The 25,074-nt window shown below is 37.1% G+C and overlaps 1 protein-coding gene across 9 annotated transcripts in view; it reads left to right on the top strand.

The window, feature by feature from the left end:
- CTNND2 (catenin delta 2) overlaps positions 1-25,074 on the top strand; it is a 269,783-nt gene that overhangs the window by 202,938 nt on the left and 41,771 nt on the right. For 5 of the 9 annotated variants that reach the window (XR_011558671.1, XR_011558672.1, XM_070747081.1 and 2 more), the window contains 3 exons: positions 7,559-7,769; positions 9,044-9,128; positions 18,452-18,577. Coding sequence is in view for 7 of the 9 variants with exons in the window: in XM_070747081.1 (XP_070603182.1) it covers positions 7,559-7,769; positions 9,044-9,128; positions 18,452-18,577 (422 nt within the window). In the remaining 2 variants the exon portion in view is untranslated. The remainder of the gene's footprint in view (positions 1-7,558; positions 7,770-9,043; positions 9,129-18,451; positions 18,578-25,074) is intronic. The other 4 variants (XM_070747087.1, XM_070747085.1, XM_070747086.1 and 1 more) reach the window with 1 other exon arrangement.

Genomic DNA, 25,074 nt, shown 5'->3' with positions numbered 1-25,074 from the left:
ACATGTTTTAAATATCATTTACTCTAGCTTGGGGTTGGGTTCCAGGACAGCTGCATTCAGGTATTGGGGTTTTCTAATTGAATGAAAAGGAATAGTAAATCAAAGGCAGCTAGGTCAGATATCAGTATTAATTTTTCTGTTGGACCTTGAGAATAAGCAGCTAACCATATGGGACTGATGTGGAAGCCATTTAATCAAGCTATGAAATACCAATCCATAAAGACATTAGATAACCATAAAAGATACAGATAACTTTAATAAAGGTCCAGGATAATGTTGCAGGATAATGTTGCAGGATTAGTCACCAGGACCAGAGGTTTAGTCTTCCAAGCTTTCAGACTTGTGTTGGAGCCCGTCCTCCATCTTTATCTCCATTTAGTGATCATCTGGATTTTTGCAGCTCAGATTTGGCATCCTTAAGCATAGATTTAAAATGATGTCCATTTCAAAAATATATGTTCTCCATTCCATCCTTCACTACAGAAGTAACCAACCTGAGAGCCATGAGCCTTGAGTAAAATCTTAATTTTTTTCAAACTCCAAAATCTTTCAAAATTTAGATTCAAGTGGCTTTGTTTTTTACCTTTTCCAGTAACATCCCCTCCCCCAAATGCAGTAGTTATCTAAAATTCAGCTTTGTGCAGAATTTTGGAATGAGGCAAAATTAAGAGAGAAGGAGGGAGAGGTCCCCCCCCCCCTCAGATATGCTGTATACAAGTCAGAAACCTGAGTAAGGAGGCTAGGAGAAAATACCCTCCACCATGAAATGACTGCACATTCTGCACATGTGCGCAAGCTCTGCGCGTAGGCGAACCGGTAGCAACGGGTTTTAGAACCCACTACTGTAATGTAGTGTGTAACTGTATTGAAATGACTGCCCAATCCACTGCAGTACCACTTCTCTGAAAACTAGTAATATGAATAAGGTACCTGACTGAAATGGCCTTTCTTGTTTCAGGAAAAAATGGTATTGTTTTTGTTAAGTGAAGTAATAATAATAATAATAATAATAATAATAATAATAATAATAATTATTATTATTATTATTATTATTATTTATTAGATTTGTATGCTGCCCCTCTCTGAAGAAGTACCGTAGCTGTACCTTAGGCTGTTACAGTAGTGGGTTCTAAAACCTGTTGCTACTGGTTCGCCTATGCACAGAGCTTGTGCACATGTGCAGAAGCATCCTGGCCGGGTGGGTGGAGCCCACCACCACCTGCATTACCGATTCATAGAACCATGCCAAACCTGGAGCAACCCACAACTGGGCTGTTTCCATTAAACTTTCTTGAAGGATTTGTCTGCTAAAACTTGCTTGCATGACTGATTGCCACTGATCATAGTCCATAGTCCATTGTAGAACCAATATGAAATTGGAGAGTTTAGTAAATGTTCACATCTTATTAAGGAGGAACTTCATTAGTGCAACGTGCATGCTGTATTACAGAAAGATAAGTGTCTCTTAAATTACACAAGTTATGTGTTATGGTCTGATTGAAATGGACTGCATTGCATTCTGCATTATGACTAAACTGGGGGGTGGAGGTGTCAAGTCCTAAGATTTATACAACTTCCTGCTACCTCGAGTTGAAAGGTTGTTTAACCAAGTCTAAACTGCTGACATTTCAAAGTCTTTCTTTGAAATCAATATCTGAACACTAGCAGTTTTTTGCACCTTATAAACTTACTGGCCATTAAGGCAACTGATGTATTGACAGCTTAGCAGAAGCCTCTGGTTCCCAGCCTCTTTATCTTGCACAGGAGTTATTTTCTTGTCTCTCTGTAGCATGTATCATATTGATCAGACTATACTCTCAAGGCTGTCATAGTTTTCAGGTCCTCCCAAAAGGAAGGTTGATAACTCAGGTTTTCCTATCCTAATAAATTGTTAAGGAACTATTCTCTTTTCAGGCAAGCAGCAGCAGAGAACTTTTTTAATAAATATAATTCTAATTTTGATGCAGGTTTTTTTCTGTTCCTGCTTATCCTTTATTATCATCTAAAGTTCCCTTCCACAATGCTCTCTTTCTTATTTTTTTCCCTACTTTGCCACAGGAAAAATGCTTAAAGATCTGCTTGCTTGTGTCATAGACCTCTTCATGAACTCTCTTATTTATTTATTTAATTTGACTTCTATGCCGTGCAATCCCGAAGGACTCAGGGTGGCTTGCAGCAGTATAAAAATTACAATTAATAACAATAATAATAAAAAAGTCAAGGGAAAAAAACTAATTTCTAAAATCATCATTAAAACTAAGACAGTTTAACAGCATGCATACTAATCGTTCAAACCAATTCTGGTATCTTTGGAATCAGATCCAGCAACATCCAATTATTCAGCATCTTATACCTTGGCCACCTTGGCCTTCATTGTAGTTTAAGAATTCCTTACACAGTTCTACTGTGCTACTGCATTTTTGCTTCAGATGCAAAGCAGGAATATCCTCTGTCCTGATTCATACCCAACTTTCAGTGACAACTATGTATTTAGTGACTCAAGATCGCTGATTATGATACGGAGCATAATCATTTTCAATTAACTTTTCTTCCCATCCGTTTCCTTCCATAGTACAGAGGTCTGAGATATCTTCATAGATTTCTGTAAAGAGCCACTGCGGAGCTATGATCTTTAATCATAGCCTCAATTTATTACCATAATACAGATAATATCATTAAAGAGAAAGGTTAAATGTCAGGGGAGATAATAATACCCTTCTGAGCTCTGTGTTTTCTGTGGACTCTATCAGCCAAAACAGAATGGGAAAGAAACTGGTTGAAAATTATAGTGCATTAAAATAATCAGCTGTTATATTGATATTTCAGATGAAATTAATTATTTTCAGATTAATTGGGTGAGGTTTTTTTACTGATTGCTAAAAAATAAAAGGGTAGTTCTATTTGATATACATCTGAACTAATTATCAAGAAAGAAAGCATTCAAGAAATACAAGGTAATATAAGCCTGCAAGATGATACTGTAATAGTGTACAGGGCAGAATTATGCCACTAATATAATGGCAAGTTTAACTACAATATAATTTCTAAGCTACTATAAGTAAAGAGACTTCTACATTTGTACGGATTCTTTGCCTTTTTAAATATGTAAAATCTATTCTGTGGCCTTTGCCTTATTATATGCGTCCAGTAATTTTTCTCTTTTTACCTACAGTACTCAGACAGTAATATTCTCACATACTGTATATTTCCGTGTGAAGGTGTGTTTATGTGTATATGCACATGGACTCATATACTATTTTTTTATAAAAAGTTTTTTATATATATATACATCTCATTACGTGAATGGTGTCATACCTGGGTATCATATATTTCAATACAAATAAACGTAACAATATTATTCCTAATAATTATATTTCATTTTCATTTTTAATTTTACTAGCACATAAGTTTTACTATCATCCTTCAATTTTAAACCTCATAGTTCTTCAAACATTGTATCATTTTAGTATCTGTTTACTATTATTACCCTTATTTCTACTTCTATTTTAGCCAGTTTTCCCCCTTCCCATATCACTCTAATAATCAAAGACGTGATTCTTCCTTTTTTCATTATTCATTATTTCAGTATGCATTTCTAGTACCAATTCTAATCTTTCAAATAGTTAATGTATATATTTATATTAATATTTTTCTAATCCTTCCATCCTTATAACTAATATTAATAAACATTTTTAATTGAAATATATCCTTTCCTAATCTAATATCAAAGTATTTACTGTATTTTTGGATCACATGTATATTTGTTCAGTAATATTCCCAGTTGTTTTTTTTACTTAAATCTGCAGTGTTTTAAAGTAGAAGCTTATCCAACAAATATTTTGGAGTATTTATTTCCAAAGTTGCTTAGTTCTTCTTTTATCAGCAGGTAGCGCTCAAACTTCAGTCTACTCCAGTCTCTCTGCTGTGTTATTTAAAAAAATAAAAATTCAGTTGTTTAAATTGAAAATCCAATAAAAGCAATGATAATAAAACATAAGTTTGGGGTTATAATTCCAGCCTTTAAAATGCCTTCTCTACATCACGTCTTTTGTTTTTAAAAACACAAATTTCACAAAAAACACAAAGAACCTGGGTGGCGTGAGGTAGAGTGTTGTACTGCAGGCCACTGAAGCTGTAGGTCAGTGGTTCAAATCTCATCACTTGACTGCTTGACTCTGCCTTCCATCCTTCCGAGGTGGGTAAAATGAGGATCTGGATTGTGGGGGCAATATGCTGGCCCTGTTAAAAAGTGCTATTAGTAACATGTTGTAAGCCTCCCTGAGTCTAAGGAGAAGGGCGGCATAAAAATTAAATAAATAAATAAATTTGGAGTATTTATTTACTATTTATTAATTGGATTTCTATGCCATCCCGCTCTGAAGACTCGGGGCAGCTTACAATATATAATAAAAATTACTTACTTATTTGTTTGTTTGTTTGTTTATTTATTTAAAATTTCCTCTTAGATTCCAGGTATTTTTCTAGATGCGGCTTTAACAAATATCTGTAAACATATCCCCATAGTTTTCTTGGGGTCAAATTGCAATTAAAAGTAATTTATCACCCAGTTCGCACACCAATCAGTTTCTCTGTTCCCGCACAGTCATGTATTCTAAATGTTCCCAGCTTTGTGGCAGCCATGTTTTGCTGCTGCTGCTCTTTGTTTTCGGATGAGGGGTCTTTCCTGATCAGGGAGGAGCAATGCAGCTCTCCTTGATCTGCCAAGCGGTCCCCCTTTACCACTCCTCCAGAGGGGCTATGGCTCAGTTTGAATCGCCCAACAAAGAGAGCTCAGTACAGGATCGCGGAGCTTCTGGATCCTGCTTCCAAAGGCACCAGAAGTGGAGCATTTCCATACATAAATTTACACATACACTACTGAAAAGCTAACTCCAACTTTTGATTGTGAAAACCTCAGACCCAAGAACCAATACCAAATCTGGATTTACCTCTTCCCTTCATTTTTTTAAAAGAAATCTTGTCTTTCACACCAATACAAGGCAGAAAATCTTTCAAAATTTCTGCAGAGGACCTGTTTTGGTCTGAAGATACAAATAAAACTCCTTTTATTGATAACTAAATATTCATCTATATAGTCTAAGTTATAGGGATAAAGCTAGCCAGTTACTCTATTAATTATTTTGTACAAGGAAGGTATGTTTTCAAAGTACCAGTATGTTCAATATAACATTTATGACTATAGTTATGCCATGAAAAAGACTTGTCTGCTAATACTGTGGTTTCTTGAAAAACTGGTAATTCTTCCACTATATTGAAAATAATGTTAGACAAAAGTAATGTTTTATTTCTTTGGGAATCTTGTTGGTTTTAGTAGATTTACAGTAAGATATGGCTATATTGCTTGATATTTGAGTTCTGAAGGTACAAATAAAACTCCTTTTATTGATAACTAAATATTCATCTATATAGTCTAAGTTATAGGGATAAAGCTAGCCAGTTACTCTATTAATTATTTTGTACAAGGAAGGTATGTTTTCAAAGTACCAGTATGTTCAATATAACATTTATGACTATAGTTATGCCATGAAAAAGACTTGTCTGCTAATACTGTGGTTTCTTGAAAAACTGGTAATTCTTCCACTATATTGAAAATAATGTTAGACAAAAGTAATGTTTTATTTCTTTGGGAATCTTGTTGGTTTTAGTAGATTTACAGTAAGATATGGCTATATTGCTTGATATTTGAGTTTAATTAATATTGAGTAAAGTGTACACAAATGTTCATATGTATTTCACAGAAAGGAGACTTATTTATTAAAAAATGTTTTCCTCAAAGGTATGGCCCAGAATTTGTGGATCACTGTTGCTAATAGTATTGTTGTTGACATGTCTCATGATTTACTGTATTTTCTTCATCTATTTTTTCACACCTCTCAAAATGAAAACACAAACACAATTATTTGAGCTATGGGGGGATTGTGTGTGTGTGTGTGTATGTAAGAAACAATGTGTATGTATATCAATGTGGAGCATTTCCATACATAAGTTTACCCATTTAATATTTGCTGACTTTGACCTTTTACATCTTGAATTAAGTAATTTAATACCACTGGCTATAAATATATCTCTATCAAATTGTTAAATTATATACTTATTGCACTATTATGACAAAGCATATTATTACTGGTGTTTAGATGCTAATACATAGGTAATAAATCAACTACAGCTTGTTAGTAAGCCAAATTGCTAGCGAAAAACTTCACAATATAATGATTTCTGGATCATTTGTTTGAGACAGAGAATATATGCAGATGTTTGATAGCCACCAGCATGTATTCATTGTCTCATGTAATGTTATTTACAAGTAATTTCACCAACAAATCTGAAAACAGTTTATCATTAATTAGGTCTCCATAGATCATCTGTGTTTAGTAACTTTCATGTCAGATTATAATTTTATTGCAGGGTTAGATTTGTGCGCCTTTTGGGAAAGAAAACTAGGGTGGAAATATTTTCACTAAAGATTCTGTATTTACAGAGATGGGGAAATACAGTTATTTTGAGAAATAGGTTATTTTTTGTTTTGTTTTATTTTGTTTTGCAGTTGCTTTGCCATGGAGAGATTGTCATTCATACAATTGTTTGTTTGTTTGTTTGTTTGTTTTGTATTTGTATCCCGACCCTCTCCGAAGACTTCTGATATACTTAGCAGTCCTGCCTCTCTGAAATTTTGTACCATTTGTTTTTATAAGTTCTGTTCAACTGATGCTTCTCTAATAACAAAAAGTTCTTTTATCCTATAGAAAATTCTATTAATAGAACAAGGAGGAATGCAATTAGAATTAGAGTAGTTTATTAATTGTTCAGTCTTGCAAACGTATCAATAAATTGCATAACCTGGTTCCAGGATAAAATAAATAAAAAATATATCTGTGATAGTGATAACACTATGAGCGCGATCAGTTGAATGAATCTCCCTTGTAGGATACCCCTATTGGTTTGATGTAAAGGGTTCTTAGCTCAACTTTCATAATTAAAGAAGGAAATTGTTTTTCAGTTATTCATGTCTGCATGCCCTCCATGGAACCCAGTTCATTTAAGATAAGCAGGAGAACTTTAAAAGCAGAATTGGAAATGATATATACTATAAGGGATAGTTTTTAGTTTGACTAATTCTTTCTGGATCAAAAACATGTTCATACTTTAATACCCCTCAGAAGCAACATTTTACTTGCTTTTTAAGCAATATTATTTTGCTACATAACTCAGACACTGAAGTATTCACATGACATTGTTTTCAATATATATGGTTCTCCTCCCTGTTCTATATCAGGGATATATAATATGCCCAGTGAAGAAATAAAGACATGTAAAGTTAGTCAACAAAAATTAAAATATAATGGTTCTCCTTTATTTTTTATACTACTAATTATAAGGAAAAGTTTGCTAAATAAATGAACAACCACATGCAAACCTGCAAAATAAAACACTCAAAAACCATTGAATCATGTGATATTTCTTTCCTGTGCTTTTCTGTTCTTTTGTTTTTGACTTATAATACATGACTGCTTCCATCATTTTCCCCCCTTTCCAAAAGGCAAGTATGCCATGCGAGATCTAGTTCACCGGCTTCCAGGAGGTAACAACAGTAACAATTCAGCAAGCAAGACCATGTCTGATGATACCGTAACTGCCATTTGCTGCACCTTGCATGAAGTCATCACAAAAAATATGGAAAATGCCAAGGCCTTACGAGATGCAGGAGGAATTGAGAAACTTGTTGGCATTTCTAAAAGTAAAGGAGACAAGTACGTTTTGCCAGTCATCGTCTGCCTGTTAGCTATAATTTATAATCGACACTAATGATTTCCTGGAGTCTTATAGTTTCTATTGCGTGTTAGAAAACTTTACAGATAATGGCAGATGAGTAAAAGATAATAAGCAATCTCACATCAAAGTGGGTGGCACTTGTAGTCTTAATTTGGATCTGTGACATTATATTGATTTATCAAAAGAAATTTGCGGTTTAATTTTTAGCTATTCTGAACAGCAACCCAGAAGCTAATAATTTCAGCTGCTATTCAAATAACAGATATACTCAAGAAAATATTTAAAAAGTAATCCAATCCTAATATATTTGGGCTGCTGTCTGTGATGGTCAAAAAAGGTGGAATACATCAAGATTAAAAGCAAATATCCAGAATAAATAATATTTACATAATGCTGAAAGGTTGCAGTGATAACTAAAATTATTACTGCCAGATAGTAAAATGAAAAATGAAAATAAATCCCAAGAAAAATGAAAATAAATCCCAAGAACTTTGGGCTCACATTCTACCCCGAGGAAAAGCAAAGCATTATTGTTAATTTCATAGCTGTAATCTGTATAAAATTATTTTGTGTATTCAAGTAAAAACCTATAGTAAACATATTGAAAAGCTGCATGCATATAAAATTCTAAATCAGGATTTATTTCAACCATAGTTTATTGAACAAATCAGACTCTATTGCAAATGAATAAAATTGCTAGTTCATTCCTGGCATGTTTTGGCTCTTTCTTATGCAAGTACAAATTTTGGCAGACCATAAAGGCAAACCATGAATAAACAAGAGTGTATTAAGATGTTGGAGTTTGACATAAGTATAAGGCATATTTAAAACAAATGAGTATTCATAAAATGACAATATAGTATTTCTCAGGTTCAAGTATCACACTAATTGAAAAACAAACAACATTATGATTCGGGTTAGGGCTAATAACCACATTATGATTAGGGCTGATGGGTTCATCCTTTCTCTCTTAATCTGCAATAAATTTGATTTTCAAAAAAAAAGTTATGTTCTATTTTTCAAAGCATATAACGGGATATCTTCACCCCCGCAAATTTAATATGTATGGACTTCAATTCCTAGAATTCCCCAACCAATCATGCTGCTGCAGCTTGCTGAGGAATTCTGGGAGTTGAAGTCCACACATCTAAAAAGTTGCTGAAGTTGAGAAACGTTGTCATATAACATTGATTGAACTAATGAGTGCTTTTCAGTTTCTCACATGTGTCGGATTTTTTTAATTCCCTAATAGGCACTCACCAAAAGTAGTGAAGGCAGCATCTCAGGTCTTAAATAGCATGTGGCAATACAGAGATCTGAGAAGTCTATACAAAAAGGTAAGATTTTTTTCATGTTATCTGTTAGTAAGTTACAATTTCTTGGCAAGGGACTTTGCAGTGAAAATTAATAATAAATCTAACATTTTAAAAGCCCTGAAAATGTTACTACCTATTCTAGTCTTTCCCCCTAATTTCAGTCTGCCATATTTGGATATAGCACGGATACCAGATTTTGTAGGCAAATGTCATAGTTTGATTTCAAAATTGATTTTTTTTGTAAAACCTGAAGCTTTGTCCTTATGAAAGTCAAAGATAAATTATAAAAAAGGCAAGTTAACTTTAATTATATGGTATGGTTAGGATCATTATCTTCTTTTAAAAATGACAAAAAGGAAAAAAGAACAATGAATTTTCACTGTGCATAGTAGAACATAAGCATATGTTACAAAAAATTGGTATAACCAACAAAGTGACCAAAATCAGACCAGGTGCTATTAGAGATCTTTCAGAAATAATCTTAAACATTAGCCTAAATGGCATTCAAATTGGGAGCTATGCTTTTTTATATAACTTCTAAAACATAACTTATATGGATATCAATATTTTTTTTAGACAGTACCAATAGAACCAAAGTCATCCTTGTTAGCTACTTCTTGGATTTGAATGACCCACAGCAATTTTAGAATCTACTATCTATTGTTCGATCTAAATTTGGGCACTGTTTTAAAAATCAGAACTATTGGTATTTTTTTCTTCCCATCTAGTTTACTATGGGATACCGTAAGGAAAGCAATAAAGAATTATCGTCCTTTGCTTTGCAAATAGATTGCCTTTTAAGGCTTCGGGTTAGCTAAAAGGAATAATTTATTTTTGATAGTTTTTATTAATGTAAATTATTCTAGAGTATCTCCAATGTAAGTTAGACAAAATCTCTAAAAATTCTACAGTAATGTATGATAACATTCAAAAATCATTTTTTCTTCTTTAATAGCATTTGTCTAATGTTGTTGCCAATAGATAAACATAAAATCTTTACTGAAAGATTGATCTTGTGCTTGAAGGCAGCAATTATTTCATTCTTGTATTCCATTCTTATATTTTTTTAATGTTCAGTTATAACCAGAATAATTGCACTATTCTGCAAATATACACTGTTTCAAAGACACAAAATGGGGATTTTGTGCCTTAAAGATATAAATCTTCAACAAAAAGATTTATATTAATTAATTTAATTAATCAGTGCCACATTTGTCTCATATACACATTAGCATTGAAGAATATGTTTGCTTCATTTTAATGATATTGGTGCATGTTTTCACAAGAAAACTTTGAACTACACAAGAAAAAAAGATGTAGATCCTAAGGATTATAGATGGGAGAGCAACATTGGAGAGTGGAGGGAGAAATAAATAAAGTTTAATTCAGGATGAAAGCATCCTGTCATGTTATTTTAACATGGCAAAACCAAAGCTGTAACTAGCCACAATAGACTTGGAAGAAGAATTGTTTAAACAGTCTACACCTGATTTAAAGAGTATGGAAATCCCATATTTGCTACGGATAGAACTGTCAAAGTGAAAGATTCCAAATTTTATGGCAAAGTAGGAAGCTCCGGAGGAAACTTAGCGGTGATTGCAAGAAAAGAGCAGGAAATTAGAAAAGCAATTGCCGATAACGGGATTAGGTAAAAGAAAGGACCTGTATAGAACATGAGACTGGCAGCAAGTGTGCAAGAATGTAGTCAGCGTTCAATAGAGGAGATGTTGACTTGAAAGAACAGGTAATGTTTTTACAAGCAATGAATTCCACACTAGAAATAATTCAAGAAACTATGGTGAAATTGCAGGAAGTGATATCACAGAACCATGTAAAATTATAATCAGATATCCAGAAACTGGATAATAAGATTGGATGGATTCAAGAGGCAATTCAAAAAATGAACAACACATAAAACTGGTGAAAACAAAGACTGAACAAACAGAGGAAAAGTTAGAATGGATGGACCTAAAAATGTCAACAGTAAATAAAGAATTAGAAAACTCCCGGATACATCTGGAAATGGATCAATCTTCCTTCTATCTCAGTTCCAAAATGTGACAGAAATTGTTGTGAGTGCCCAGCTCAGTTAGTCACAAATTCTGAGGAAGATGGACCAGGTCTGTCTTGGTACCCTAAGCCAGTGTTCCTGACAGCTGAGTCAGAGAGTGAGAGTGAGGGAGAATTGGAACCTGAGGAACCGCCAGACACCTGATGATGGTAATGGCTGAGTCAGAGGAGGGGGGAGACATTGGGGATCAGGAGCCCTATTAGATGCCAGGGTCAAAAGGTCATGAAGCAGACAGGAATATCTTTATGGGAAAAGTTCTAGAAGGTAATATCTCTATGAAAGAAAGTCTAACGGAATATCTCTAGGAAACAGTTGACCACACCCAGACAGCATATAAGTGAGAATTTATCTGTAAAGAGGTCTAGAGTTTCAACGTTTGTAATGGTGGAGGTTCTAGATGGGGGTTCCATAAATGCTTTACTGGCAATTGCTATTATTCCTTTAAATTCATTGTGCAAAGATGCAACTGTCTGAGAAAAACCTGAAGATTTGTGAGTGTGTGTGTTTATTTGAAGGACATTAGAACACTGAGGAATGTCTAAATTAGATTTGGCTCCCGGCCACAGTCCACTCCTTATCTATTAAACAATTTGACCGGGAGCACTTCCAACATGGACTAAAAGTCTGACCTTGTTTTGTACAAATCATTTTTATATATAAATGTGTTTTGTTTGAATTTTCTGCGAGTGAGTGCTGCTTTGTTCCTATCCGATTAGGCCCGAAGGTGAACAGAAACCAAGGAAGACCTTACACTAAGACAAACAAGAAGTGATAAATGATTTGGATGAAGTATACCAAATCAAAACACATTTGTTAAATGCCATCACCTACCCAGGGAAGTGCATATTAGATTTGCAAAAGAAAAAAAATCCAAGACACCTTTTATAAACTTACGAGAGATAAGCCAATGACATACAAAAGAGGTTATCCCATTAAAGCAGATTCCAAGATGTGTCCGTGAACAAAGAAAAGATTACTGGTTCTTGGCATCCTCGTTAAATAAAAGAAACATATTATTCAGATGGATCATCCTAGAAGGGATGACAATAATCTGGTAGGGCAGGAAAATTAAAGTGGACAATTTAGGATAAAGCCCAAGAAGTATACAATCAACTAATAGAGATGGAAGAAAAATCAAACAGTGGAAAGAAATTGGAGCTGGAAGCCAAGAAATTCGACAGGAATCTGAAGAAGAGGAAAGGAAAGAAGAAACTAAAGAAGTAAAAAAAAAAGTGGTAGAAGGAATCAGAACCAGGACACAAAGAACTGCAAAAAGAACAAAAAACTGAACACTTGTAAGGAAATGGAAAAATGCAGAAAGAAACCAAATTAATATCAATAAATGTGAAAGGATTAAATGATGGAGGGAAAAGGGGAAAAATACTTACAAAAATAATAAAGCAAAAACCAGATATTATATGTCTTCAAGAAACACCTAACAAAGAACAAGGCCAAAAATATTTAGAATATAAAAAATTTGAAGAACTCCATACATCGTTAGCAGGGAAGAAAAAAAGAGGGATAGTGGTATATAAGTATTAACAAACTTTAGGAAGATTATTCATACTTGAAATCAACAGGTAAAGTTATGCTTCTGGTAAATATCTATGCTCCCAATAAAAATCAAAAAGAATTTTATAACAAAACCCATGAAAAGATAATGGAGACAAGTAATAAAAATGAATGTTTAGTGGGAGACTATAATGGAGTAGTGGCATTTTAAAAGATTATATTAGTGATAAGAAAAAAAACAAGGAAAAAGAAGTACACTACCAAAACATTTTATTTGAAATGGCTAAATAATTTAATTTAATAGATGCATGGAGAGCAGTACATCCAAAAGAAAAACAATTTACCTTTTATTCTAATCTGCATAAGTCATATTCAAGAATAGATATTGTATGGGCAAATGGAGAACTAAACATAGAAATACAGAAAGCAGATTATCCCAAATATCTGGGCAGACTACAATCCCTTAGTAACAATATGGAGAGGTCAAATAAGGAGAAAGAAGAGATGGACATTAGATATACAAATCCTGCAAGATAATGAATATCCACAAATTATTGAAAAAGAATTAACTTTATTCTTTGAAGAGAATAAAAAGCAACCAACTTGTGGTTGGCATACAAATTTAAAAAAAAGAAAAGGAGAGTAGGATGGTACACCAATTACAGGATGAGGCAGGAAATCTACAGAGTAATGAAGAAAAACTAAAGATTATTCAGAATACTTTGAGAACTTATACGTACAAGATAGAAAAGAGATGGATAAAATAAACAAGCATTTGAAGTGGGGAAATAAGCCACTACTACAGTAGATGAGGAAGATAAATTAATGCTGAACAGACAAATAAGAGTGATGGAATTATGATGCAATAAAAAACAAAAGAATAATAAATCTCCTAGACCAGATGGTCTACCAGGGAAATTTTTCAAAAATACAGGATAATTATTGGAACCAATATTATTAGAATTGTATAATGAGGTCCTATTAATTCAAAAATATCAGAGTTATGGAGAGAAACACATATCACCTTGATTGTGAAAGAAGGTACAGACACAAACTAAATTCATAACTATAGGTCAATTTCATTGTTGAACGCTGACTACAAAATCTTCATGAATATTATGGTATGAAGGATAAAAAGAACGTTAAACAAAATTATACATTTTGACCAAAATGGTTTTCTTCCAACAAGACAGATTAGAACTAACACAAGAGTTGTCTAGAATATGTTAGAATACTATGAAGTGCATCAAGAAAAACAAACAGCGCTTGTTTTCCTGGCTGTGCAAAAGGCGTTCAGCAATGTAAATTGGCAGTATATGATTCAGAAAATTAAAGAAATGAAATTTGATGATAAACAATATATTCTAATTGAAACAATATATTCTTCCCAGAAAGCCAATGTAATAATAAATTGAGATATTACAAGGCCATTTCAAATAATGAAAGGAGTTTAACAGGGATGCCCACTGTCACTTGTACTTTGTATTTTGACCTTAGAAACAGTATTAAATAAAATTAGATCAAATCCAGCTATTAAAAAAACAAAAATTAGAAAGGAAGAATATAAAATACAGGTGTTTACTGATGACCTAGTATTCTTTTTGGAAGACACACAGGAGACAGGAGTGATCTTAATAAGGAAAATAGAAAAATATGGGGAGGTGGTAGGCCATAGAATCAATAAACAAAAAACCAAATTATTAGTCAAAAATATGACATTAAAACAAAAAAAAATTAGAAGAAATAGAATTATAAGAATTAGGACTACAAATTACCAAAAATTTTAAATATTTAGGAATTAATCAAACAGCTAGATGTTCCTCAATTAAAGAAGACAATTATTTGAAATTAGTTTAACAAATAAAAGTAGACCTGGAGAGGTGGGGGACATTGCAACTATTTTTACTAGATCGGATAGCAACTATTAAGATGAACATCCTACCAAAATTATCTCTTTCAGACTATACCTATAAAATTGGACAAAAAAAATTATCGATCTGAACAAAATGACTTTAAAATTTATATGGCAAGGTTAAAAACTGAGAATAAAATTAATAGATTTACAAGACAGAGATAGAGGTGGCTTTGGGCTCCCAGATTGAAGAGTCTACTACAAAGCAGAATCATTAGTATGCCTTAAAGACTGGATCAATTTGAAAAACAAAAGGATATTAACATTGGAAAGCCACGACTTACAAAAAAGATGGCACACATTTCTGTGGGACAAAGAAAATAAACCATAAAAATACTTCCATAGACATAAGATAAGAGATTCGCTGATGCAAATATAGCAGAAGATTTAAAAAAAACATTATTTGAAAATACCCAACTGAAAATCCCCTACTATGGAGGCAATGATCCACCCAAATATGATAGATATGTGCAAAATCGTTAAATATAAAGATATTTTAGATGAATATGGGAAATTTAAAAGTAGATAGGAGAAGGAGGAACAGGGCATAACTATAGATTGGTGGCCATGCCTTCAACTCCAGTCAAGATATAAGAAAGATAGTGGTGAATTTGGAATTGAGGTAGAAACGCAACAATTAGATAAACCTTTGATGGGCCCAGAAGAAAAAATGCTTACAAAAATATATAACTATTTATTACAATTTGACAGAGCTGAAGATATATTAAAGGGGATGATGATAGCTTGGGTGAAAAATTTGGGACATAATATTCATTTGGCTGATTGAGAACAAATTTGGAACAGAAATTCTAAAATAACAAAATTGGTATCATATAAAGACAACCACTATAAAATTGCTGGCATCTGTCCCCCCAGGAGTAATGAAGATATACCCAATTTAAATTTGCTTTATTGGAAATGAAAAAAAAGAGCAAGGTACCTTCTCTCATGCATGGTGGTTGTGCCCAGAAGCAAAGAAATACTGGAAAAGCATACATAGTTGGCTACAAGAAATAGTAGGATAACCAGTAGAATTCACCCCAAAAATCTTTTTGTTAGGGATATTTAAAGGACAATATGATAAAAACTCTAAATATTTGAGATTACATATTACAACTGCAGCTAAGATTGTTTATATACAATATTGGAGAAATACAAATATACCCACCGAGAGCTTGATAATTTTAAAAAATTGAATGCGCGGAGATGGACAAACTTAAAGGACAAAAATATTCAGATTATTATGTAATATGGGAAAAGTGGTATGATTGGATTGATGACGGAAGGGTGAAGAGAAAGTGTATGAAGATGTAGAATTAGAAAATATTGTAAGATAATGTACAAAATGTATAAAAGTAATGTATGGAAAAGGTTGTAGATCTGCTTAAGAAATTACTGTGACATGTAGAATGAGAAAATGTAATAAATACATTAAAAAGAGATATTTACCTGTAATAGCTAAGTGTAAAATCTTAGAGAACATAAATCACTGGGGTGGATCAAATGGTATCCATTTGCTGACAATAGAAAGACACCTTTATGCTGTAAAGGAAGACTCAATATTAGGTGCGTACATCTGCTATAGAAATCGATGAAATACACCCTGATACTGTATAAAAAGAAAGAACCCAAATGCTTCTCTTTTTGATGAAGAACTATAAGACTGTCGATAATATGATAAATGAGTAAATTGATTAGTTTTCCTTTATATAGCAAGAATAGAAAACAAAAATTGATAAATATATTTAGGCAAAATGTAAAATTGTAGCAATATACAATGTTTTGAATTCAATACTGCAAAAGTAGATGGCTACCAAAAAGATTTAATTTGATTGATAGTTTTGATAGTTTCACTGAAGTTTCAAGATTAGAAATAACACAGTTCTAATTATAAAATGCTGTGAGTAAAAATGCAAAATGCTGTTACCCTCATAGCCCATCTATGCACCATCCATGGTCATCTGATTGGCTGCTGTTTAAAGCAGAATACTAGAATATTGTTGTTGACTTGCTATGTAAATATAAATAAAGAGCTTTTTATGTTTTTATATCTTGAATTGGCTTCTCAAAACTTCTCTTTCTCTCTCACACACATACACACTGTATCGTCTATGTAAGCAAACAACTCAGTGGGATTTGTTTTCATTATTTCATCCTTTTGTCTCTTGATCCTAAAGTTCAATAAATAAAGAAGTTACTCTGTTCTCCAATGATCTTCCTATAATGAGACTGAAGAAGGAAAATGTGCAAAAGTTGGGAGTGGCATATTCAGTTGTAAAGAAGATAAATACCAAGTTGAGGATGTGCTGAGAATAGTGGAAATAATTTCAATTATAGGATTGAGTGGATATCATTTATTCATGTCTGACATGTCATTAATTATTGTCATCTTTGACTAAATTAGCAATATTTTAGTAGTAAGAAATTTTTAAAGCCTTGAATGTTTCTCATTTCAACATTCACTTCATCTTTGATATAAACAAGAACGTTTATATTATTTCAATGGTGCTCAGGGATGTTTGGTTCCCCTGCACTTCTGTGCACGGTTGTCCTTTCATTTTCTTCACCTATCTCATTTTCTTTTTTTCACTATACATATTTCAACTTAGCCATAAAATGTTCCTCCCCCTTAAAAAGTGTGCAGTCTCATTTTGAATTATGTGCAACTTCAATGTAGTTTTTGAACAAATTTGAATATAGAGTTTGTTTTGTAATAAGCCAACCTGGATGTTATCAAAGCCTTATGTAACAATAATTAAGTCCACATTCTCTAGAAGCGCTAGCTAGGATACCCTCTTGAAACCAAGAAGAACAGACAGTGATAGAAAATCAACTTCAGACTGTGAAAGTGATTCTTTAGAACAAATGCAATATTGTTCAGTTTAGTGTAGTTGTTTAATATGAAGATCAGCCCAATCGCTCAAAAATGTAATCTTGTATTGGACTGAACATAAATTTGCTCACCATCTGTGTCAGGATAAATTAAGGGGGCCTCATCTCAGTTTTAGTCCTTTTACTAAAATCTATTAAATGAAGAATGTTTGTATTGCAAAGTGAAGTTCTAGCCTCTGATATAATTTAGAAAACCTTTGGGCCCTACATAGAGCTCAGAAATTGAAAATATTGTTGGGTCACCTCTTCATGGTATGTCTGGAACTTAGCCCATCTGCCCAGGAAAAAAAAATTAAGTTGGGGTGACAACAGTACCCTGGAAACTGGAGAGAGAGCAAGGATCAAATGTAATAGTTTGCTTTGTGTCCCCATAACCATGATCTATGAAAAGACAAGATCCACCCAGTCACTGGGAATTGACAGCATATAAATTTAATAATTATAATCAGATAATTTCGGAGTAATGTAATTTGCTGCCAAAATGTGAAGTTACCCTCAAAGTTACCTCCCCCGATTTAGTCTATCACTTACTCCAAACATTCATCATTTCACCTGCTTCTCTTGAAAAAAAGAAAGAAGCAATTGCCTAATGCAAGAATCATGCCTACTGAAGAAAGGCAGGGGGAGTGGGGAAAGCTGAATATAACTGTGGCATTAGGACAGCCACTAAATCATCACTATCCACTTGTATAAAGAGAATAATGTGCAATTATTTTAAGGTTTTTGTTTTGCTTTGAATATAGTCCTTTTTGAGAACAGTTTGCACTGCATTTTCTCTGCGTTGGAACCAGTCTGAATCAGTAGTTATCAATGTAATCTATTTCTGATTATAACTTAAATGGTTTCAGTTGTACAAAAATGTAGCCTAGTTCCCATATTTCTATATTTCTGCTTGAAAAAAGAAATCTCACTGGAATAAATGATTGATTGATTGACTGACTGATTGATTTATGGCAGCGGGTGGCCCCAGACTTCAGAGTGGCTGAGGACAGAGGATTTTCACCTACCCATCATTCTGAGTCATGGCACGCTCAGCATTCCCTCTCCCAGAACCAAGAAACCAGAATCTATTCCCAGACCCAGGTATTCTGGCTGTCAGCTGATGAGTCTTGATTTGTGATTTTTTTTCTTTAATTTTTATTTAGTCTAAAATTTATATGCCACCAACATGCCTTACTTAAATGTGTCACATTACATATTGGCACATTTAAAACAATAAATGGAACTGAATGCATTCCTAGATTAGCACTGCAATAGCACTAAAGACTTACTTAAAAATTGATATAAATCAAAATACAATTATAGAAAGCAATGCATAGAATACATGTTAATACAACTTGCAGCGTCAATTAAATCTCCATGTCACTTGTATGAGCAGTGAATTATTTTCTTTACTGACTCTGGAGATGAAGTTAACATGATAATATAAAACAATGCAAAAGACTAGAATGCTTTAGTTTGCTTGTCCCTTTTTTGCTATGTAATCCTTCTCCATTATATGATAGAATTGATATATTTCTATAATCAGCCATTTGCTCAATACTAGACTGTTTTTAGTGGGGGGCAGGAATCAAAACATAGCAATATTCTTTATTTTTCTTTATTTTTTATTTAATAAAGGGTATGAATACAAAAAAATTGACTTTTCTCTTTTGAAGCATTCAGGGTCATGTGAAAAATAAAACAGGATTACAATCATGCTAAGAAATATTACTGTTGCACTTAGTATCTTGGTTTGAATGTTGTATTAGTTTCTGCCTTTCTGTTTTACTTTCTGGCTATATGCTATTCTAATATTTTTTACACAGAATTATATTATGAAAATAGTATAAACATGGCACTTTAAATTGTCTGAAATGCACTACAGAAATATTATTAATTTGATTTATTACACTATAGGCGGTCCTTGACCTACAACCACAAATGAGCCCAAAAGTTATGTTGTTAAGTGAGTTTTGCCCCATTTTACGACCTTTCTTATGTTGTTAAGTGAAGCATTGTAATTGTAGAGTTAGTAACCTGGCTTCCACATTGACTTTGCTCATCAGAAGGTCACAGAAATGGATTGTGACCCCAGGACGCTGCAGAAATCTGAACCGGTTTGGTTGCTAAGCATCCGAATTTTGTTCATGTGACCATGGAGATGCTCCAACGTTCATAGGTGTGAAAAACGATCATAGACCACTTCTTTCAGTGCTGTTGTAATTTTGAATGGTCGCTAAACGAAGTGCTGTAAAGCCAAAGACTTCCTTTATTTAATCCAAGTATGCTCCAAAGTTTCCTCTATCTACGTGTTTTAATGTTTGCTGCCATCTTTCATAACTGTACTAGAAGTTACACTGCCCATAGAAATCAGATGGCAGGCAGGCAGACACACTGATAGATTGATTTAATCAAACATACTATTTTACAACTGGCATGGTACAGTTACTAGGAGACCCATTCCAGACTTGTAAAAGCTATGTAACTTGCTACCTACTCACAAGATACCTTAAATGGATTGATCTCCTGTGCCTTTAAGAAAGAATTTGGTACTAAACCTCTTCCTAGCAGTTGCTTGCCTGCATTTTTAAACTATTCAGGAGACTTCTTTAAACAGATGACAGCTGCTCCTTTTTCTAACACCAGCAAAATTTTCTTTCTATGCAGTTCTATAAAGATACACTAAGATATAAATATTAAATTTCTATCCATTGGCAGATTAAAAAAGAAATACCCTAATGTAGGATTAAGATTAAGATTGTAGATGGAAGAGGAAGTGAATAGATATGCTGTATGCATAGTTATTCTTAATGAATAAAAGCTAAACTTTAAATCAATTAGATCATCTTACATCATTTAAGATTTTAAAATATAGAAAGCTCCTACGGTCTGGGGAAGGCAAAAATGCCTCCATTTTTTGAAAAAAATGGGCAAAACCAGCCCATTTTTCACAACAATGGGGACATTTTTGTCATCCTCCAGCACCCAGGAGCTCCTTGCAGGCTTCCCAGACCCTTTGCCCACTCAGTTTTTGTGAAAAAAACAGGTGAAAACAGTCCATTCTCCACTGCATCTGGAAGGAGAGTCCAACATGGGTAATGTACCAATCCTATTGGTAGAGACTGAGTTATAATTAGCATAATAATAGCTACCGCCCCCTTACTGCTCCCATGAGCCCCAGTTTTAAAAACTCAGTCCAAGAGTAGAGACATACTGAGTTGGGCTCTTAGGAGTTATATATATATATAGATAAATAAGTTGTAATTAAATGTAAATATAAATGAATTATTGTTTTTTGACCTGTTTAATCCTGTTCTTTGTCTTGCAGATTGAAGGCTCACAGAAGAAGGATGAACAGAGGTAAGGGGTCTCTGCCCTCCGCGGGCAGCACCCCCAACGATCCTCCTCAGGGGTTTTGTATTCCCTCCGTGGGAACACCCCGCAGAGGAGCACCCAGCCTGGGGTCCCTGACCTCCGTGGCCAGACCAGGGCTGTAAGCTGAAGGTGGAGGGGTCCGCCCCCTCCACTGGAAAGCTTGAGGGCGAGATCGCTGGGCTCCAGGCAAGGAACGGAGCCGCGCCTCTCAGCTGTTCGGCGGCCCCCGAACAAGCCGCCGCCGCTGCCGCCGCCGGCTGGGAAGCCGCTGGGCGAAAGAGAAGGCGCTGGGACTGCCGGACATCCTGGCGAGGCCAGCAGAGCCGCGGGCGTGCCGCTGGAGACGCAGCGGGAGCCGGCACAAGCCCCGATGGGGGGCTGGAAGCCGCGCCACCCCCCCACCACCCGAAAGGGAAGAAAAGCCGTGAACGGCATGGGGGCCGCCATGTTGGTTGCTACTTGTGCAACCCGAAGGTGCCAACAAGAAGTCCTTCCTGCAGCTGCTAGGCGCAAAGAGGCTGTAGCCTCAGTGCGCATGTGCAATTGGCCAATAGAAGACGGTGGCCATCTTTTTCTGTCCCGGAGCCAAAAAATTGCTGAGCAACGAGGCAATACAAGGCCAAACACCAACGATTCCTCAGTTACACAAATTGTGAGTACTATGGAGGAACAAGCGGGACTTGAGAGGGCTGCCTCCCCCAATGTGGCCAAGGAAAAGCCTAAAGGGAAGGCCAAGGAGAAGTCTAAGACTTCACAGTCCCCAGCCTCAGCCTCATCTATGAAAGAGGCCGAAAAACGTATTAAGGCCTTGGAAAAAAGGCTGGAGGCGGCTCTACAGGCCTCCCCCTCCACTGTGCCACTGGGCCAGAGGCAAACAACACCTGACCCAGCCTCCTCTCTACCGGCTTTCAGTTTTCCTGAGGAGGAATGGTCACCTGATAGGCAATCACCTGCGTTGCCACACATCATGTCCTCTCCAGGCCCTACATGGAACAGACCTGAGTCAGCTAGCTATGCTAGAAGAAGCTCCATGGGGCCAGCTGCCACGTTCACCCCCACAGCGGCGGGATTAAGGGCACAGGCAAGCACCTGGCAGGATATGCCACCCGACTTGCAGGACCTTATTGCGAATGTTTATTCTCAAGGCATGGCGGCTGGGGCTAATAAATATGGCCAGCAATCTTCGCAAACAACAACAGGGCAGATCTGTTCAGCACTGCCCCCATCGGGCTTGGGGTCCTTATCAGAGGAGCCACTCATTGGGGAAGACAGCGATAGGGAGTATGACCTCTCTGAGGATGAAACAACTCCCGAACAACCACAACCGGTAGGCCTGTTTAAGCCTTCACTGTTCAGGACTCTGTTATTTAAGGCTAAACAGGTGATGAACCTACCAGGTACATCTAAGACTGCAGAAGAGGCAGACAAGACCCCAGATGCCTTGCTCCAGGAACCTCAGCCCGAATCAGAGCATTTTCCAGCATCAAATATTTTCCTACAGGGAGCCAAACGTCCTTGGCAATACCCGGCTGCGGCTCAAGGCCCATCCAACCTAGAACGTCGTTTCTACACGTTCGACGAGGAGGTGGAGAAACTTCTTGAGTTTCCACCCATAGATCAGCCGGTCGTGACCCTGGTCTCCAGCGCCCTGGTGCCCTCCGAAACAGGTGAGAGCCTGAAACCAGAGGACCGGAAGGCGGAGATCCTTCTAAAAAAGGCACACCAGATGGCGAGCTGGGGCTTTAGGGCAGCGGCGGCTGCATCCTTCATCAATAGAGCTTCTCTCCAGTGGATACAGGAGATGCAATCTCGCCTGGGACTGGAGGATGGGAGACTACGTCAGGATCTGGCTAAACTACGAGCTGCAGCGGAATTCTCCGCGGATGCCACATTGCACGCGGCTAAGTTTTCCGGCAGAGGCATGGCTACCACGCTTGCAGCACGCCGACTCCTGTGGCTTCGACACTGGCCAGCTGATCTGAAGTCCAAGTGGAGACTGGCATCAGCTCCTTTCCAAGGTTCTATGCTCTTTGGGGATATATTGGACAAAGTCCTCATTGAAGACAAGGACAAGAGAAAGGTCCTCCCCAGAACGGGCAGACGGCAGGACCGGCGGTCAGCGCCATATACAAGGCGCCAAACACCCCGCTGGGACAGCTCCACAGGGGCGGGTCAGGGCCAAAGGTCGTACGCGCAAGGTCAGTTTTCAAACCAAACCTTCAGAAGCGACCGGGGATCCTTCCAGGACCGACCCAGGGGCTACCAGGGCTCGAGGCGGCCCTTTCGGGGTAACACCCAGAGAGGCTTCCGCCGCTCCAAGTGACTCTGCCAGCCATTTGCCAATCGGCGGGAAGCTCCAGCACTTCAGCGCCTCTTGGCACACCACCTCCTCAGACCGTTGGGTCCAAGCTACAGTGTCGGGAGGTTTACGTCTGGAGTTCGTAGGTCAACCCCCCAACCGGTTTCTACACTGCCCGAAAGTTCGAACACCACAAAACAAGCTACAATTGCAGAACGAAATTGCTCATTTGCTGGAAATCCAAGCCATAGAACCGGTACCACCACAGGAGGAGGGGAAAGGATTTTACTCAAGGATTTTCATTGTCCCCAAGTCGTCGGGAGGCTGCAGGTTGATACTCAACCTAAAACAACTCAACATATTCATAAAATACAGGCGATTCCACATGCACTCGCTTCAAACTATCTTAACCTCAATCAGATCACAGGACCTGTTAACGTCCATCAATCTGAAAGAGGCGTACCTACACGTTCCCATACATCCATCACACCGGAGATACCTCCGCTTCTGTTCAGAGGGAACACACTACCAATACAAGGCCATGCCATTCGGCCTTTCGTCAGCTCCCCGGACTTTTACCAAGCTTCTGGATGCCCTGACGGCACACCTGCGCTCACAATCCATCCGACTGATGGCGTACCTGGACGACATCATCATACTGTCCAGGTCGCCAGCGCAGGCGAGACAGGACTTAAACCAAACTATGCGGACATTGGAAACTCATGGCTTTACCGTCAATCTGGAAAAGAGCCAATTGATTCCTCGAACCAGACTTTTACATCTGGGAGCGATCATAGACACCTTGTCGGGCTCAGTCTCACTCTCCCCAGAGAGGATAGCGAATATACAGCGTTTGATAGCCAAAGTCAACCAACACAGACGGGTCCCCATGTCACTGTTGTCAAAGGTATTGGGAACCCTGGTCTCGGCTATAGGGATTGTGCCCTGGGCCAGGCACCACATACGGGCCCTGCAGTGGTTTTTACTTCCGGCACAACGGGCCAAGGTGAGCCACTCACATCAACGAACTCACCTACCACGACACGTCAAGGCTTCCCTGAGATGGTGGGCATCACCCGCAATACTCAAGGGTTCTTCTTTTCAGACACACAACAAGCTGATTCTGACTACAGACGCCAGCCTCTACGGTTGGGGAGCTCACATCGGTTCCCACATGGCACAAGGCATATGGTCAGCGGAGGAATTGTCACCTGTAAACATCATCTTCCTCGAACTCAGAGCGGTCTTCCTAGCTCTGCAGGCCTTCCATTCTATTGTCCAGAACAAACACATACTAGTGCTTACCGACAATGTAGCGACCAGAGCCCATTTGAACCACCAAGGGGGCACGAGGTCGCGTCGCCTCATGGACGAGACAACAAAGCTGTTCGACTGGGCCGAACTTCACCTAGCGTCCTTATCCGCAGAGCATATTGCCGGGACCATCAACACCCAGGCAGACTGGCTCAGCAGGACTACTTTAGACCCGTCAGAGTGGAGGCTGGACCCAGCGCTCTTTCAACAGATATCGCACAGGTTTGGGACTCCATCTGTAGATCTGTTCGCCACCCACCGGAATGCGCAGACCCAAAGGTTCTATTCACGTTACCCGGAACCGGGGTCGGAAGGGGTCAACGCCTTGCGGTCAAATTGGCCGACAGGACTGCTGTATGCATTTCCTCCAGTGAACCTGATACCAAGGGTCATAGAAAAAATCCTCCAGGAAAAGGCAGAGGTCCTGATGGTGGCACCACACTGGCCACGTTGGCCATGGTTTGCCGACCTGATAGCTCTGTCATTAGTTCCACCATGGAGGATACCAGACAACATCATCACCCTCAGCCAAGGGAACCTACTACACCCGGATCCCCAGTGGCTACAACTAACCGTCTGGCACTTGAAAGGCGCAGATTAAAACACCAGG

This window comes from Erythrolamprus reginae, chromosome 3, assembly GCF_031021105.1.
Source record: "Erythrolamprus reginae isolate rEryReg1 chromosome 3, rEryReg1.hap1, whole genome shotgun sequence".
In the NCBI taxonomy this organism is placed as follows: Eukaryota; Metazoa; Chordata; class Lepidosauria; order Squamata; family Dipsadidae; genus Erythrolamprus; species Erythrolamprus reginae.
This window is presented reverse-complemented; position numbering and strand designations above follow the sequence as displayed.